Source organism: Barbatula barbatula (genome assembly GCF_947034865.1).
Source record: "Barbatula barbatula genome assembly, chromosome: 8".
Classification (NCBI taxonomy): domain Eukaryota; kingdom Metazoa; phylum Chordata; class Actinopteri; order Cypriniformes; family Nemacheilidae; genus Barbatula; species Barbatula barbatula.
Window position 1 is genome coordinate 18379525 of NC_136771.1, and position 19038 is coordinate 18398562.

General features: G+C 37.9%; 1 protein-coding gene across 1 annotated transcript; it reads left to right on the plus strand.

Moving 5' to 3' along the window:
* Positions 1-698: 698 nt before the first annotated feature.
* On the plus strand, positions 699-18096 carry wdr19 (WD repeat domain 19). The gene is made up of 37 exons (XM_079461885.1): positions 699-779; positions 1088-1179; positions 1274-1339; positions 1431-1556; positions 1660-1775; positions 1895-2010; positions 2663-2743; positions 3750-3862; positions 4223-4396; positions 5066-5136; positions 5252-5424; positions 5528-5642; positions 6353-6459; positions 6556-6678; positions 7577-7726; positions 7844-7991; positions 8063-8270; positions 8514-8670; positions 8851-8961; positions 9052-9161; positions 9299-9356; positions 9459-9605; positions 9700-9782; positions 9906-9989; positions 10146-10292; positions 10978-11102; positions 12343-12452; positions 12661-12729; positions 13079-13156; positions 13907-14003; positions 14872-14996; positions 15338-15419; positions 15836-15986; positions 16590-16713; positions 16970-17046; positions 17209-17355; positions 17915-18096. The coding sequence occupies exons 1-36, from the start codon at positions 774-776 to the stop codon at positions 17321-17323; spliced, it is 4035 nt and encodes a 1344-aa protein (XP_079318011.1). The 5' UTR covers positions 699-773; the 3' UTR covers positions 17324-17355; positions 17915-18096.
* Positions 18097-19038: the final 942 nt, after the last annotated feature.

Consider the following 19038-nt stretch of genomic DNA (forward strand, 5'->3'; position numbering starts at 1 on the left):
CTGGAATTCATTCTCTGGTTTGGCAACGTTATTGCATAAATGCACGATAGGCTATACGCTTACCAATAAACTAACAAATTAAACTGTGTCCACAGCGTTTGAGCCAGCTGAAAATGACCAGCTGTCTCTTGAGAGCGCTTTGGAAGCACTGCGCGTTTTTGGTTGCTGTGATTTGGAATATCCATGACAGTTACTGTCTTATTTAAAAAAAGAGTATTAAATACCGTTATAAAAATGCGTAACCAGCAATATTAAGTTCTCCATTGTTGTGTATGATGGTTGGTCAATGTAGTGTATTATGGAAACACATTTATTAAACCTAAATATTGTAGCTGCTACACTAACACATGGCAACAACGAAAGGTTATTCCATTGTTCGGGAAATTGAACCTCCGTGGTTTTCACAGCCATGACTGCGGCAGTTTTTGGGGCATTCTATCAAACAAAATATTACAAGATACCAAGAGGCGAAACTTATGTTCCATAGAAACACAAGCGCCCTGCCATATTTCCGCCATTTTAGGGTGAAAGCGGGTCTGCTTTTTTATGTCGCGCTTTCCCCAAAAAGCACAAGAGTTTCGCCTCTTTGAGCAAACTCTGAGTGACGTAAGTGGACTGTTCCAAGATGGCGGACACGTGTACGCGTCTATGAACGGGACCCCTTTGCTTAAATGGCGATTGGCTGCTGGCAAGAGGTTGCCAAGGGAGATCACGATGCGTTGGAGTGAAGCATTCTGGGAAGTCTAGCGCCTTGGAGCTATCCACAAGCAAAAATGAAGGCAAGTTTTTTCAATAGAACTACTGGTCGTTTCATTTCACTTTAAATGAATAATGCTATTTAAAGAATATGCACAATGTGCTTTCGCGAATGATAAACGTCAGCTGGCTTTACAGGTGCATCGCACATAGCGTTAGCTCGTTGGCTATTTAGCTCAATATGTGGAAATAAAGCATGTTAATAGAAGTGACAAAAGTAAAAGTTAAGATTTTGATTTACGGCATAATGGTGTTATCGACACGGTGTAGTTCCTTTTTATTCTTATATGTTCATATTGTGATTGATCAATAAACTGTTGATTTATTTCAGCGTGTTTTCACGCTGTCAGAAAAATCATGGTCGGGCTCATGCTTGCTATATAAATGGCAGAAGACAGTGGGCAATTACCTCGCAGTTGCTGGGTAAGCATTTATTTGTGTATAAGCCACGTTTAGATCGTACTAACCCACGTTTGCGAACAGTTATGCATTACCAACCTACATGTCTTATTTACAGTCCAGACAATATGGTGAAAATCTTTGATCGGCATGGACAGAAGGTGAACGAGTTAAATCTCCCGGGGTAGGACATTTGCAGCAAGTTTGTCAGGGAAAACTGTTTTTTAGGTACAGATGTGTTTTATTCCCATATTGTTTGTTTTTTGTGTATGTAGGAGTTGTCTTTTTCTTGACTGGGATAAAGATGGGGATATCCTGGCTGTAATTGCTGAAAAGTCCAGTTCCATTTACTTGTGGGATGCCAATGTCAACAAAACCTCACAGTTGGACAGTGGCATGAGGTGAGAGAGTGTGTATGTGTTATTGAGTATATGGTAACAGTTGGATATAGCTTGTGGTTAAGATAACATACCTTTTTGACTGCTGTATTTGTGGTTTTCACAGAGATCAGATGACGTTTTTACTGTGGTCCAAAACTGGGCCGCTATTGGCTGTTGGCACATCTAAAGGAAACCTGCTCATCTACAACCAGCAAACTTCACGAAAGATTCCTATTCTTGGTAAAGCCATGCAATTCATGTATTGTTGTAGAAAACATAATGTGAAAAGTTAAAAGTTATACAAATGAAATTGAATGTAAATTTGTTAAGTAAAGCGCATTTTGTATTTGTATGTATAGGTAAGCACACTAAGAAAATCACATGTGGCTGTTGGAGCTCTCAGAACCTCTTGGCTTTAGGCAGTGAAGACCGCAGCATAACAGTCAGCAACCATGAGGGTGACACTATTCGACAGGTACTTTTGAGATGAAGTCAGAGTAAGACCCGGGCTGCATTATCCAATGGGCATTATGGGCACAGGCCCAGGGGCCATGCGCACTTGAGGCCCAAGCAAGGGGAAGAAAATTTCACATAACAGTGTCTCCACTATTTTCATTCTGTTGTGCACTTCTCTGGCCCGCACACAAGCAGGTGCGCCCACAAAACAGTCTTTCTAACTTAGGACGTCTGTCTATTCTTAATTTAGTAACTTTTACGAGCCCTCTAGTGGCTTTTGTTCACAAATCTGGCGACTTCTTGGATAAACCTTAGCTTTCATACAGTGGGAAAATGTGCAGCACGAGGTCTTGCTTTCCCGGCACAGGGATCCCTTCTCTCTGCATCACTCTGTACAGTGAGTGGCAGGAATCAGCAGCATATTCAATTCAACATATGACAGGTGACTACTGAATGAAATAAGTATAAAACAGCATTTCCAACAACCTGTCACTGTTATTAAGACTGCCCTTTTATTCTAAGAAAAAATTAAGACATGAGAAAATATTTGGGGACTCTGAATTCTTCATTCGGGCCTGAATAAGACTTTATGTATTGCCTAATGTATAATATGTTTTATTGCAAATTCTAAAAAAATTAGTAACAGTTTAAAACCAATCTGTCTTTCTCAGACCACGGTGAGATCAGATCCAGCAGATGTTCAGTTCTCAGTAATGAAAACAGATGAGAGATCGTCTCCAGGTGAAAGCACTGTATGTTAACCCTCACTTACCTCAGTTTCTGGGGTAACATATTACATTCATATCATCATCATCATCATCACAGTACTTCTCACATTCATATGACAGTCATCTATCACAATATAATTTCCACCTTGAAAATTCAGCATTATTGGTGCATATAAGAAAGGACCACGTTGGAATGTCTGGGAATCTTTTTATTTCTGGGATTCATTTGTGTTCAGCATGTTGTTCTTTGATGTCCAATACTCAAATTCCATACTACATACAAAAATAATGAAATATATTCAAATCGGTCTAAAATTACATGGAAAAGCATAATTTCTTAAAGTGATAGTTCACCAAAAAATAAAGATTTTATCATCATTTACTCACCCTCTTGTCATTTCAAACATGACTTTTTTTTCACAGAACTCAGAAGAAAATATTTTGAAGAAAGTTGGTAACTGAACAGCACTGTCCTCCATTTACTATTACTGAATGGGGGCCAGTTAATAACATTCTTCAAAATATCTTCTTTTCTGTTCTGTGGAAGAAAGTCATACAGGTTTGAAATGACAAAAGGGTGAGTAAACGATGACAGAATTAAAATTTTTGGGTGAACAAAAAGTAATTTTGTCTTTTTCTATGGCTTTTTTGCCCTAAGCCATTGTTCATTTATGACCCATTATAATGCCTGTATTCTATATTCCAAAAAATGTTATACAGTAACATAAATATACCTTTATAACTTGATGGATGTAAAAGATTACTAATGGATGGAAGTCAATAGATTACTTACAGTCAGTCAGTGAAACCAACATTAAAAACAAATAGTAACTGCTTGTGATACTGCTGGATAAGGCGCATATGAACCCCTGAAAGAATAAGAAATAATATATACAGACATGTGACTGTATTCATTAATTCAGAATTCTGTAACAATGTGGTTTGTAAAACAATTTGTTTTAAATGATAGATATTTAGAATAATTTTGTTAACTGGCCTCTATTCACTTGCTGTTACTTTTATTTTGCAGGTGAGTGTGGCTTTGGGGAAAAAGACCCTGTTTCTGTTCAACCTGAATGATCCTGATAACCCAATAGAACTGGCCTTCCAGCAACGTTATGGCAACATAGTGTCCTACCGATGGTACTGTAAATGGACACATTCACAGATGTACCCAAATATGACAGTTTTAAAGTGATGTTTAACCAAATTCTGTCATCATTTACTCACCCTCTTGTCATTTCAAACCTGTATGACTTTCTTTCTTCCGCAGAACACAAAATAAGATATTTTGTAGGATGTAGTCAACTGGCACCCATTCACTTGCATTGGTTTTCTGTTCAAACAATAGAAGTGAATGGGTGCCAGCGCTGGTCGGCTACCAACGTTCTTCAAAATATCTTATTTTATTTTCTGCGGAAGAAAGAAAGTCTGAATGATTACAGAATTTTCAGGTGAACTATCCCTTTAATGTTTTATATTCTAAACATTTTCTTTCTCTAGGTATGGGGATGGCTACATAATGATTGGATTTTCACACGGTTACTTTGTGGTTATTTCCACACACATTCGTGAGATTGGCCAAGAGCTTTTTCAGGCCCATAATCACAAGGACAGTCTGACCAGCATTGCCATCTCTCAGTCGCTAAATAAAGCCGCGTCCTGTGGGGACAATTGGTAAGTTTTATGAACGCTTGTATCAGTATCACACGAAGCTGTGATATTATGGTAGTTCAGGGATGGACTGGCTGTACGGAGTACAGGGGCTGTTTCTGATGGACTGGTTGACCTGTGGGCCAATTGTCAAACCAGTTTAAATGTACAATGTTATGACATGTTGAGACATCCTCAGGCCAGCCCATTTTTGCCAATGTTGGCAGATTCTGTCATAGGCGTACAGTTAACCTTTAGGGTCCTAACTACTATTATTGAAAACGAAATGTGTCCTTGTGAGTAACTTTGTGGGTAATCTGCCTGGGTCCCACATCCCACTCCTGCTAGAAGCCTAATAAAAACAGTAAAGTAATAAAATAATAAATGTGTTCTTTGTTTATGTTAATAATGCTGCTTTAAGCATACTGTAAACACCTCTGTTTAGGACATATCCAATAGAAATACTGTAAGAATCAATATATTTAATCTACAGTAGATAAAACAGCAGGCATGTTTGTATTAGGAAACCCTTGTTACTGAAAACTACTATGTTAGAGTATTATCCACTGTGCTATGTGATCGTTTTGGGAATCCATCCCTGATAGTTTAAGTAAAGGGCAACATATCACTGTATATCTACAGAAATGTCTACATATGCAAATTTGAGGTAACACCATTATATTTCTCTCCCAGTATAAAGATCCACGACCTGACTGATCTGAAGGAGATGTACGCTATAGTCAGTCTGGATGAGGAGACCAAAGGTATCAGATTTAACATTAATGATGTGTATATCGACGCACTGTGTATCCGTAAGAAGCATTTGTTCTCATTGAAGTGTGCATATTTGATAACACCCAGTATGTGTGTCTCACTCAGGCCTTGATCAGATGTGTTGGACGGATGATGGGCAGCTGTTAGCTGTGTCCTCTCAGCAGGGCACTTTGCACGTTTTCCTAACCAAGTTGCCTATATTGGGAGACAGCAGTGGCACCAGAATCGCCTATCTCACATCGCTGCTGGAGGTTACAGTCGCTAACCAGGTGGAAGGGGTGAGGATTAAAAAGCTTACTTGATTACTAATGTAATGTTAAAAACGATTTGACGAATGAGTTGTAAAAATCTAGTTTAAATGATTTCCCTCTTTTATTTAAGGAGCCTCCTGTTGCCATGGCAGTGGAGGTGGAACCTAGTTTCATTGCTGCGGGACCGTATCACGTTGCTGTGGGCATGAATAACAGAGCTTGGTTTTATGCATTAGGAGACAATGGTGAGTGAGGTTGAGACTGTGTAACGTCAAAGGAACCAGAAGTAATGCAAAAGTGATACAAAATCTCAACTGTGGAGTTTTAAATCCTTCCATCAGACCTACTGTGAAAAGTTTGGGAGTTCTTTTCGATTCTTCCCTTAAGTTTGATCACCTTGTATTTTGGTCTTCCCAAATCCTTCCTGTTAAGGCTTCAAATGGTTGAAAATGCCGCAGCCAGATTTAAAAAGAGTTTGCAAATGAGATCACATTACTCCGTCTTTAAACTGGCTGCCAGTGGAATATGAAATTGTATCACAAGTCGTGGAAAGGTTTGTCCCCCTCCTATTTATCTGATCTTGTTAATGTGAATAGGACGACTAGATGTTTGCGATCCGCAAATAGTATTACACTAATTTACCCAAGATCTAGAGTGAAGAATCCTAGATTATGGACCAATCTTCCTTTATCTGTGAGATGTGCATCATCTGTCCATGATTTCAAATCCAAGTTAAAGTCTAATTTGATTATCCGTGCTTTACATTACAACATTTGTTAAAAAAATCTATTATTCACATTGTGTTATGGTTGGACTTTTTTTTTATTTCACCCTTGTGCAGCATAGTGGTCCACCTTAGTATTTGTGCTATATAAATAGATAAAGGAAATGAATGAGATGTGCAATGACTTTTAGAACCAAAGCACTTTGTTTGCATGTGTCTTGTTTGTTTTAGGAGTTGAGCGTGTAAAGGACACGGAGTATTTAGGCACAGTTGCCAGTATGTGTCTGAACTGTGACTATGCCACAGCCCTGTTTGAGGGGAAGGTCCAGTTGCATTTGGTAAGAGGATGGTTATACGTTTTTAACATATATTTGTCAGCATTTTTGTATTGTTTTACCTTTTCTAATAGCTGTGTGTATGTGTATAAATGAAAGATCGATGGAGACGAGCAGGTTGTTCAGGAGGACAGACAGACGAAACTTTTTCCAGAACCCGATCAAAAATACCGCATCCTGAGTCATGCGCTCACCACCGAGTTTCTCTATTATGGGACTGATGTGAGTCATTCAAATGTTTTTTTTACCATGTTTTCATTTTATAAAATGACGCTGATGCATGTGTCCTGTTGTGCTAAACTTCACAATACAGTCACTGTGTCGCATACATTTGTTCAACTAACTATTGTGTATCTTAACTATGTAGAACCGATAGAGAGTGCACTGTGTTCAGAGTTAAATGGACAGTTTGGCCAAAAATGAAAGTATTGTCATGATTTTTTTTACACGTGTGAAAAACATATTCTGTCTTTAGTGGAACACAAAAGAAGATATTTTTTGAGAAATGTTTCAGTGGTCATGTGTCCATACAATAAAATAAATAGTGCTCTGCAAAAGAAAGAAAGTCATACTTGTTTTTAAAGACATAAGGATGAATAAATGATGTAAGCATTTCCATTTTCAGCTCAACTATCCCTTTAAGAATTCATCCTCCTTAGTTGGAATTTTGAAGTTCAGTTTGTATTTGTTATATATGTTTGATATGTTATTTTATTTTAAATTCATTTGTATCTTTACAATTCTATCTGTTACCTTCAAAGGAGTTTCTCAGTTCTATCTGTTACCTTCAAAGGAGTACTATTCAAAGAGGCTTTCTCAGTTCAGTTCTAAATGATGCACAACCATGGTTCTGTTATGTAAGAATCAATTGGCCGCATGGAACTTTGTCAGTGAATTTGCACAATGCAGAAAATATATGTCCTTTATATCCTGTATTAAGTGTGAAAACACTATATTATAACAACTATTTTCTACAATTGACATGGCTAAGGGTTTCAGGGCCTGTAATTTATATTTGCAATATAGCACATACTTATACACATACAAATATCATTCTATGCCTCGGTCATGTTCTGACAGCTCATCTTTCTCCTACTCTCTCGTTCTCTCTCTCCTTTAGACTGGTTTGATTCAGTGTTTCTATTTAGAGGACTGGCAGACTGTGAATGAGTATCGGCACACAGTGGGTGTTCGCAAAGTCTTTCCTGACCCCAACGGAACACATCTCGTGTTTATTGATGAAAAGAGTGACGGCTTCTTATATTGCCCGGTACACACAAACAAACACCTAATGATGAATTATATACTTTAAACAAAGTTTGATATCAGCCTCTGTAAGGTGCTCATGTAAGCAGTGTAAACTGAGCAAAGTCTGTTCTTTCTGTAGGTGAATGATTCGCTCTTTGAGATCCCAGATTTCTCACCTGCTATTAAAGGGGTGTTGTGGGAAAACTGGATGAACAGTAAGAGTGTGTTTGTGGCTTATGAGGAGGACAAAGTCTACACGTATGCCTTCCACAAAGACACCATTCAAGGTAAAAATAAATTGGCAAGATGTTTTGTCATCATTAGGAATCAGAAATATGTTTTGTGTTTCTTTCATAAGGCTCCAAAGTGATTCTGGTTGGTGCGACCAAGTTGCCATTTTCCCATAAGCCCTTGCTGCTGTACAACGGGGAGCTGACATGTCAAACCCAGAGTGGAAAAATAAACGGTGTAGTTTTGAACACACATGCCTTCCTTAACAACCCTCTCGGTGATACCAGCAAAGAAAAACTTCAGTCTTTCCTGCAACAGTCCATCATGCTTAAAAGGTATTTTCATGCTAGGTTCGTTTTATTTTCTAAATGCGCATCTAGCCATATAACCAGCTTAGACCACCATGATGATTTTCCATGCTGGTATAGTGGTGATCTAGCTGGTGATCATTACCACGCTATTGCCATTCATAAGCTAGTTCAGAAAGCCTGTGGTCAAAACAGAAAACCAGCATCTATACAAACCTAAATGCACTATTAAACACAGTGTTGATCTTCTGATCATGTTTGTATGTTTAGGTTCTCGGATGCCTGGGATGTATGTAAAACTCTGAACACGGAAGCATGGGGCGAGCTGGGAAGGGCATGTCTGCACCACATGGATATAGAACTGGCCATCAGGGTGTACCGAATGATGGGAAACGTCGGCATGGTCATGTCCCTTGATGACATCAAGGTGTGAAGTACTATTATACTTACAGATTGGATCCCCAATATTTGGGTTGAGTCGTGTCACTGGATTGCTTTGGTTTTTTTTAGATAGGAGAATTAAACTACTATAAAGAGCATTATTGGCCTACTAGAGAATTTTTTGGAGTCGTACATACTACATACGTGTTTTCTTTTTTGTTTGTAGGGATTAGAGGATCAGAATTTGTTGGCTGGTCATTTGGCTATGTTCTGCAATGACTACAACAGAGCCCAAGACTTATATCTCACTTCGTCTTATCCAATGGCAGCCTTGGAGGTATAATAGCCACAAATGTTAACATGTTTTAGACTTCACAAGTCAAAGCTGTGACAGCTCTATAAGTTGTGTTGTTGTCTATGTGTTTAGATGAGAAGAGACCTACAGCATTGGGACAGTGCGTTACAGTTGGCCAAAAGACTGAACCCTGAGGAGATCCCATTCATTTCTAAAGAATATGCCATACAGCTGGAGTTTGTGTGAGTCTGTTCTGAAACACATCACATACATACTCCTACACATTTTCTTACAGTATTTGACTAAATATGACATGGACAGTATTCGTGAATAAGCAGGTGTTGATGATAATGTAATATGATGTTATGTCGCCCTCTAGTGGAGATTATGTGAATGCACTGGCTCACTATGAGAAAGGCATAACAGGAAACAACAAGGTGAGCTTTACTTTCGTTTTTATGATGATTGACTTGGAAAGAGAAAAGTAATATTCTGTTATATATAGTGTTTCTTTTGAAAGTGTGTATATGTGTGTTTAGTTCCAGGATCACGATGAGAGCTGTTTGGCAGGAGTGGCTCGCATGTCCATTCGTATGGGTGACATTCGCAGAGGTGCCAACCAGGCCATCCAACACCCCAGCAGATCTCTGAAGAAAGACTGTGGCGCCATTCTGGAGAGCATGAAGGCGTGTTTTTGTGTCTCTTTGTTCATAACATCCAAATCTCTGTTCCTTTTGTTCGAATGTAGTGCACTTATTGGCTGTTTATTTATCTATGCAGCAATATTCAGAAGCTGCCCAGCTGTATGAGAAAGGCCAGTACTATGACAAAGCTGCCTCTGTTTACATACGCTGCAAAAACTGGTAATACTTCACATCTTAACAGGAAACAAAATCATACATCACTGATTTGAACTTGACGAATGTACTATAGGAACAAACCTGTGATTTGTAACTGAACATTGACCTCTGACCTCCTAATGTCAGGGCAAAGGTGGGCGAGCTTCTGCCTCACGTGACCTCCCCGAAGATTCACCTACAGTACGCTAAGGCAAAGGAGGCTGACGGAAAGTATGTATCATATATAATCCAATATTTCAAGATAATCTCCGGTTGTTCAATTTGTGGAGTAGGGTGTTAATATAATTTAATTCACAGGAAATGTAAGAATTGATGATAAAATGCTGTCAGTCATGCCTTTGGCACACAACTTTTTTATATCCGTAGATACAAAGAAGCAGTAATGGCATATGAAAGTGCACGAGACTGGGACAATGTCATTCGGATCTTACTTGAGCATCTCAATAACCCAGAAGAAGCTGTACGCTTTGTAAGGGAATCTCAGTCTATTGAGGGAGCCAACATGGTGGCCAGGTGAGTGAGAGAGAAACTCCAAATCATTTTTTTCTTAAATGTTGGACGGTGGAAGTGAGGTGGGGGAATCCCATGTTGTCAATGGTGAGCTTATAAACATTGATTAAGATCTGTCACCTGGATGTGTTGTCACGTTACCATGTGCACACCACTTGCGCATGCCGGAGCGCATCTAAACACTCACGCAAAATGACTGCTTACAATATCAGGAAACGCAATTCCACGCAACATTTCAGTGTCCAAGAACACTTGATTCATTTGTATGTCGTAGGGAAATCATAAGGATCACCGTCGTGTCCAGCTGCTTGTCATTTCATCAAATAATTGCGTGTTTAGTCTCGGTTTTTTTTGTTTCTCTACTACTCCTCAGCCATTTTGCTGGGTGTTCTGGCACCCAGGGTAGCGTGTCCCGACAAGTTAATTCAATGCATGCCTTCTATACACTGACCAAACCTTTTTAATGCACCCCCCTTCACTTCAAAATATCCACATCATTAAGGACACCATGCCCCATTTCAGCTTTCGGACAACATTCCTTGTACTATTATTTTATGTTCAATTTCATGTTGGCCTAATGCCACGCACACACTCACCACATTACAGGTGTCTATAAAGAGTAGTGATTTTAATCGATTTGCTCTCCTGGACATTCTGTCTTGTGACCCCATGTATTGTGTGATTACAGGTTCTTTCTGCGTTTAAGTGATTATGGCTCAGCGATCCAGTTTCTGGTTTTGTCGCGCTGCAGTGATGAAGCGTTTCAGCTCGCTCAGCAGCACAGTCAGATGGAGATCTACGCTGACATTATTGGTAAGATCTCCTCAAGCTTGGGTCATTGCTGCTACATTTTCATGTTTTGATGTTATGTATTGATATTTTGGACAAAATAATCAGAATCAGGAATCAGAAAGAGCTTTATTGCCAAGTGTGCTTTACACGCATAAGGTATTTGTCTTAGTGACAGAAATACCTCCACAATTTTTATATCGATTATAACAATGTCACAGTTTAACCCTTCTGTGGTGTTCATTTTTTGTTACTCGGGCATAACTATTGTTTTTAAATCAACACCGCCATAAAATGTATGTAAAATACTTTACAGATGTTTACATTATATATGGTTCATATTTGTCATTGTCATTGTTTAGGTGTTTTTTGGTAAAACAAATGTACAAAAAAGTCGGATATGGGTGAAAAGATAGTGTTGAATAAATATAAATCAATATAAACGATGATTTAAAAAGCAATTATTGTCATTATTGTCATATTTCTGTAACATTGGGTCACACAGACCTGTCCACCACACAAGGATGCCTTTTTTCATAGCTTCAATACTGTGAGTTGAGCTGAAGTTACTATTTTATCCCTTTGCCAAGTCTTTGTTCTGATAAACACAGAGAAAGGTATTTTGAAGAATGCCCCATTGACTACCATAGAAGTAAAAAATACTTTATCATTTTTTTCTGTTGAATACAAAACAAGACATTTTAAAGAATGTAGGACAGCAAACAGTTCTGGGGCACTTTGTATTTTTTTCTTACTATGATAGTCAATGGGGGGCAAAATCTGTCAAATTTTGTTCATCAGAACAAAGATATTTATAAATGTCTGATGATAGAATTTTCGTTTTTGGGTGAAGTATCCCTTTAAGTCGTTCCCTCCTGTTAGTCTTTTATAATATTATTAACATAACTGTTAAAAACCGTGAAGTGTCAACAGCTCACATAGATATCAACTCAGCAGGAATCAGTAATATATTTCATGAAAATATATTTTTCATAAAAAGTTTGTCTCCTAATGCCTAAAAACGTCAAAAGATGGTCAAGAAATATTAAGTGTGAGTTAATAAGTGAAATGTATGTAAACTTCTTTCTTCCTGTTGCTCAAGTGGTATAGCATTGCATAAGCAGAGCAAAGCTCGTGGGTTCCCAGGAAACACTCAACGCTTAAACACAGAACTGATAAAATGTATATATTGAGCTCTATACGTCTCTGAGAAAAATAATGTATTTAGTTAAGTTCTCTCAATTGCTAAATTTTCATCCTTCAGGTTCAGAGGCAACAATGGAAGACTATCAGAGCATAGCGCTGTATTTTGAGGGAGAGAAGAACCATCTTCAGGCTGGGAAGTTCTTTCAGAAGTGTGGGCAGTACAGCAGGGTAAGACACACTTTTCTTTACCCAAGTGTGTTATCGTTTCTGTCACACATACAGTACCTGCTTGCCCGTCTCTATATTTACTCATTATCTCCCCAAGGATTCTTTACACAAGTGGCTGTGCTCATTACTTGTCATTAAAGATTATTAATTGATGCTCTCTCCTCCTCCCTCTCTCTCTCTCTCTCTCTCACGGTCTGTCCACATACAGGCCCTGAAGCACTTTTTACAATGCCCCAGCTCTGATGACAGTTTGGCCATAGAGATAGCCATTGAGACAGTAAGTACGGCTGGGGAGCTAATTCAATCTGAGCTGACACCATTCTTTATAAATGAAACAGATGCATCCATGATATAATGATGCCAATAATCATTTAATATTAGTGATTCTATTTTTTCTTTTTATCAATGATTGACATTATTGAAGCATAATGATGTAAGGGTTTGCAATTAAACCATTGTAGTATACTATATATTTTATATACTTATCATAATTATAATGTAATCTGGATCAGCCAGGATTTTAATATCAATTTATTGATATGAAATGACGTGTGGTGATTTGTCTATCGACACAATGATTGCTGGAATGAGTTTTATGATAATAATGGTGATTGTCTATTTAACAGGTAGGGCAGGCAAAGGACGAAGTGCTGACCAATCAGCTTATTGATTACCTAATGGGTGAAAGTGATGGGATGCCAAAGGTTCAAGACCAATTATTCAAACTACTTGTTTTTTTGTTGTTGTTGTGATGACACGTTTTAGTATACATCAGTAATGTCTAGTCAATGGCCAAGTCACACTAAAGTGATGTAGACTCAATTCTATACTCCAAAAGATCAAAATATTATTCTTGCATTAAAGTCGGTAACAATCAAAGTATATCATAATGGAAGTCGTCCAAACATTGAACTGTTCCTGGCTAATAAGTGACATGCAGCGCTTGATGTTATGAAACAAGGCCGTCCTCTGCTGTTTAGTCATGTGACCTCTGTAAGGCTGCTATACTAAATTACTTGAGGAATATCTTATTCCTTCATGCAACCTTGGACATTATCAGTCTTTTGTAAAGGATTGCCCCTTATTGAAAGTGTAGCCATCAAATCAGTGAAACCATTTGTATTATTGGTTCCCAATCGCTGTGCGCTCATCATCTCTTCATCTCTCTCACTTGCGGTACACTGCATATGTGTAGTCTCTCACCGTGAGTAGCTCATTGCATCTGCTTGTACTTTACTACCCCATGTGGTGACCCGGCAGAAGCAACTTGTGCTTTGTGTGTGTAATGTGTTAACATGTTAATAGAGGACAGTGAAAAAAAAACATGCACTAAATGCAGCGATTATATAAGTGATTATTTGCTATAATATATCCCATGTCATATATTAATGCAACTACATTATTCTAAATTATTTGATGACACTTCAGCTAAGAAATCTACTCTTCTCTTTCAGGATGCAAAATATCTGTTCCGGTTGTACATGGCTCTCAAACAATTCAGAGAAGCAGCGAGAACTGCTATCATAATCGCCAGAGAGGAGCAATCTGCAGGTCTCAGCTTTAACTTTCAGTCCTGTTTGGTTCTCCATTTACTTTAGATTTAAAGGACAAATTCATTTAATAGTTTTCACAATACCATGCACCATATTCACTAACCACCTGGAATAGAGTTAGTAATGGGTAATATCAGATACGAACATTGTCTTCTTCTGTATGTTTTGTAATTCATGAAATGATGGAGAATAGCCTAGCCTAGAATAACCAGTCAAATATCAGATGCAGATACTTTTCACATTTTAAACTTATTTTAAAGGTCCAGTGTGTAATCTTTGGGAGGATCTGACAGAAATGCAATATAATATACATAACTACGTCTTCAGAGGTGTATAAAGAACTTACATAATGAAACGTTATGTTTTATTACCTTAGAATGAGCTTTTTCTATCTACATACACCGTGGGTCGCCTTGCATGGAATGTTGTTTGTACAGTAGCCTTAAGCGGACAAACTGCTCTACAGAGCGTGTTTCGTAAATACATTATCTCTTTAGGCAGATAAGCAAAAACGTGACGACATCTTATCCCTGTGAGAGCTGCAGTAATGCTTAGAAAGTGGAGCGAGCCGTTGGTTGCAATTCGCAACCTCACCACTAGACGCCGCTAAATTTTTATACACTGGACCTTTGAGCTAATCCAGGTGTCGCAGCAATGACATACCCAATAAAGTACATCTGTTCACAGTAGTTTTCTTGAAAACAGCTTACACACTGGAGAGCTGTGTCTTGCAAATATGTTCAACTTCAATTTTTGGGGCATCAAATTAACTTCCTATAGTGCATCTTAAACACTGTGGGCAGTATGCAGTTCTTTCCTAAAGAAATCCTCCCATAAGTACACTTAGTTTTTCTTTCTTGTTGTAGGAAACTACAGAAATGCCCATGATGTTTTGTTCAGCATGTACTCTGAGCTTCAAACACAGCAAATTAAAATCCCAGCAGAGATGGCCACAAACCTCATGATCCTGCACAGCTACATATTGGTGAAGGTGAGAAATGCATGAACACACGCATAAATGACATACAGTATACAGATCGTGCAGAATTTTGCAGTACGGTGGTAGATTGAACATTTGTAAACCTTTTCTGTAGGATGTCTGTTATGGAAAAAGCTTTCCTTGATTTGGAAAAATATATTTTTGCTCTCTAAAATGGAAAATGCATTTAAGTCTGACGTGTAATGTCCTAATGTGCCCAGATACTTTATATCTTGGTGTCATATATTTTTTTAATAAGCAGAACTTAAATAACAAACCACTGGATTCTCTCAATGTCAATTTGGAAAGTTTCTGAAACGTTAAACATGTTGGTTTCTTCCTTTGCTTTTCAGATTCATGTGAAAAAAGGAGATCATTTAAAGGGGGCACGGATGCTTATTCGTGTATCCAACAACATCAGCAAATTCCCATCCCGTGAGGATCTACTTTATATACACATACACAAACCCTCCTGTACCCGTTGCTATTATTAAACGGCTACAGTATACACAGGGTTGTGGCTGTTGTCACATTAAATTGCACATAGAACTCAAGCCAAACTCAATATTTCATAAAAAACTGCTTGATATAGATTTAAAGCTTAAATCAACAGCTAGACTGTTCACTTATTCAGTGTACCCATGCATTCCCTCTATTGACTTTGGCTTACACAGAACAATCTCTGATTCGTCGTTTTACAGCTTTTAGAGTCTGGTAACACTTTATTGTACCGTCCTGTTGAACTGTGCACTTTGTATAATTACTTGGCCATTCATTTCATGGGAGGTGGGACTGTGGATGCACCTTTAATGTAGCATGTCTCTGTTTGTGTGCATATGTATGGCCTACAGACATCGTTCCCATCCTCACATCAGCTGTTATTGAATGTCATCGCGCTGGACTGAGAAACTCCGCCTTTAGTTTTGCCTCTATGCTGATGAGACCAGAATATCGTAACAAAATTGATGTTAAATACAAAAAGAAGATTGAAGCAATGGTCCGGTAAGACGCACTTTTCCTTTTTAATTGTTTTTCATTTTTCATTCATTTTCTTTTACATTACAACTATAAATGTTTTTATCTGTGATAAGTACTGTACACGTTGGAAATGTTTCTGTTTTGTTATCTTGAATGTGAATATTATTTTGGTAACGTTTTACATTAAGGTGCTATTTGTGAACCATTAGTTATAATGCATTAGCTTAACATGAACTAACAGTGAACAATACGTCTACAGCATTTATTAATGTTAGTTCATGTTCATTTCAGCACTTACTTAAACATTTTTAAGATCAAATGTTGTGTCTGTTAACATCAGTTAATGCCCCATGAACTAACATGAATAACTGGATTGAGATGAACCAAAATGAACAAAGATTAATATATGCTGAAAAACTAAATTGTTCATATGTATTTTCTACTGTGAACATATAGCCCCTTATTGTAAAGTGTTACCCAAACCATGAATATTAACCTTTAAACTGTCCTATTTTTTATAATAAATATTTAGATCCTATAAAAGCTCCTTTGAGGAAGGTTTATAAAGCGCTTTCACCAGTGACCCCCGTCAGTGACCCCAAAGCTCTATTTTATTTCTTCCATCAGTCGTCCAGACACCTCTGAAGTAGAGGAAGAAAGTTCACCCTGTCCCTACTGTGGCTTCAGCCTGCCGGAATGTGAGCTGCTCTGTCCCGGCTGTAAAAACAATCTACCCTACTGTATCGCAACAGTGAGTAGAAACATTCTTCAATCCTCTTATCGCTGCACTCTGTGAACACAAAGCCGATTTGGATTCTTGGTGTAAACATCACAGAGAAGAGCCCTTCTTGAGCTATGAACTACCTTTGCAATAATTCATTCATGACTTTCTCTTGTCTATTATGAGAGTAATGACAGTAAACTTGACTTGACCTCTTACTGTGTATACACAGATGTGCACAATTAACCGGCAGGTCTGATTGATGTGTGTGTATCGTCCTTCTCAGGGTAGTCACTTGGTCAAGGAGGATTGGTGTGTCTGCCCACACTGTGAATTTCCTGCTCTCTACTCGCAGTTCACCCAGTAAGTCTAATCCATCCATCACTGGCATATGGGCGTTTCACCATTGCAATAGATCCATGCTTTCTCTTCTTGCAATCCATCCGTCCATTCACCAAAGCATTTATTCTTTAACTGCTCCTTACGTTCAACCATTGAGGATCTATATCTTAATGTGTTTTTTAGGCTTTTGGAGACCGAGTCAGCATGCCCCATGTGCTCTGAGTGTTTAAATGTCGGCGATCTGAAGAAGGTATCAGACTGCTCTAGATATCTACAGCTGGACCAGCTGGAGCGCTGAGACCGAGAGAGCAACAATGGAGAATGGAAATGGTAATGACGGTAAAAGATACTAAATGAATTAGTATTATAGAAATAGTTCAAGTCTTGAATCCTGATTTATCTGTTCCAGTATCGTTGTTAATACACAATGTAATTCTGATATTGTTCACATGTTAAGAACTATATCTACTTTCGCTTAAGGATAGTTTACCTAAAATGTTATTTTTATGCTCTACCTATTATATATTATATAGAAAATATTTCATTTAAGCATTTAGGCTAAATATGTTTTGTGGTCATCAATTTTGGTCTCTAAAGGGATACTTCAGCCAAAAATAAAAATTATCTCATCATTTACTCACCTCCGAGTTGTTCCAAATCTGTATAAATGTGAGAAAATATATAACAGAACTTGGCCTCTATTGACTACCATAGTAGGAAAGAATACAATGGTAGCCAAAAGTGCCCCACAACTGTTTCCCTTTAATTAAATAGATCTGGACACATATTTTCTATAAAATCTTATTTAATTTGTAACAATTGTGCCTTACAACACATTTAAGCTATAGATATCCTCAATACTAAAACGTTGTTTTTGTCTTATTTTCAGATTCTCAAAGGTTTGATTTTTGTTTCAGATGCGATTAAATCTAACGACATGTGAATGCGACTCATTTCAGAACTTTGAGAAGTGGGTCAACAATTCAAGCCAGAGCTGATATTCTTTAAATAAAAATGTAAATATATTTTATATACATCTATAGGGTATCACATTTATGGTCTATTTATCTTAAAATACAAAATAAAAAGTAAAAAGGTACTTTTTGTCTGTTTTGAGTTGTTTTTGGGTTCTAAGTGTTCTGTATCTCTAGTAACTCTGAACAACAATTGTTAAGCACAGTTGTCTTGTCTTAAGGGTAAAGTGTGTAATAGTGCAGAAATGTCATTTTTACACGTGAGAGGCTCCGTAATGCATCTGAGATGGATCTAACCACCAAAGTGTTGACATTTATTTTGAGCTACTCGGCTCAGTACAGCTGCTTGCTGACATAACATTTTTAGTAACAAGGTTTAATGTAGGAAAGTCTTTTTCTATTTTGAATAGTAATTATTAGGTCTTGTTTGGAAAGCAGGAACCAAGGAACGCAGCTTAAACATTTGTTGCTGGAATGTACTTTTTACTGAAAGTTAAACGTTTGCATTACCGTACGGTAGGACTTTGGGGGTTTCTGTGTGGTCTTAATCATCATTTTAAATACACATTAAAATGGAGCATATGTATTTAAGTTAGTTTTAGGGATTTGTTGCCAAATTGGTCTAAGTTGAAGATACAATTTTACAGTGAACCCTGGACAGATGGTGTGTGTTTATGTGTGTGTGTTAGCATATAGAAGGCATGGAAGCGTGTCCCATATTTGACATTGCATCTGTCTTGTTTTGTGCCATCAGAGCAGACGACATGTTGTGTAATGATCGCTTTATAAGGATGATAGTCACTGTAATTGTGTTCTTTTAGTGTGTGTGTGTGTGTGTGTGTGAGAGAGAGAGAGAGAGAGAGAGAGAGAGAGAGAGAGTGATGGAGGGAAACCGTGAATTTGTTTTTACAGCAGTTGTATCTGAATTGCTTAGGTAAGTTAGTAATTTGTAAAGACCATCTTGAGTGTGTGTGTGTGTGTGTGCGTGTGTGTGCGTGTGTGTGCGTGTATGTGCGTGCGTGTGTGTGTGTGTGTGTGC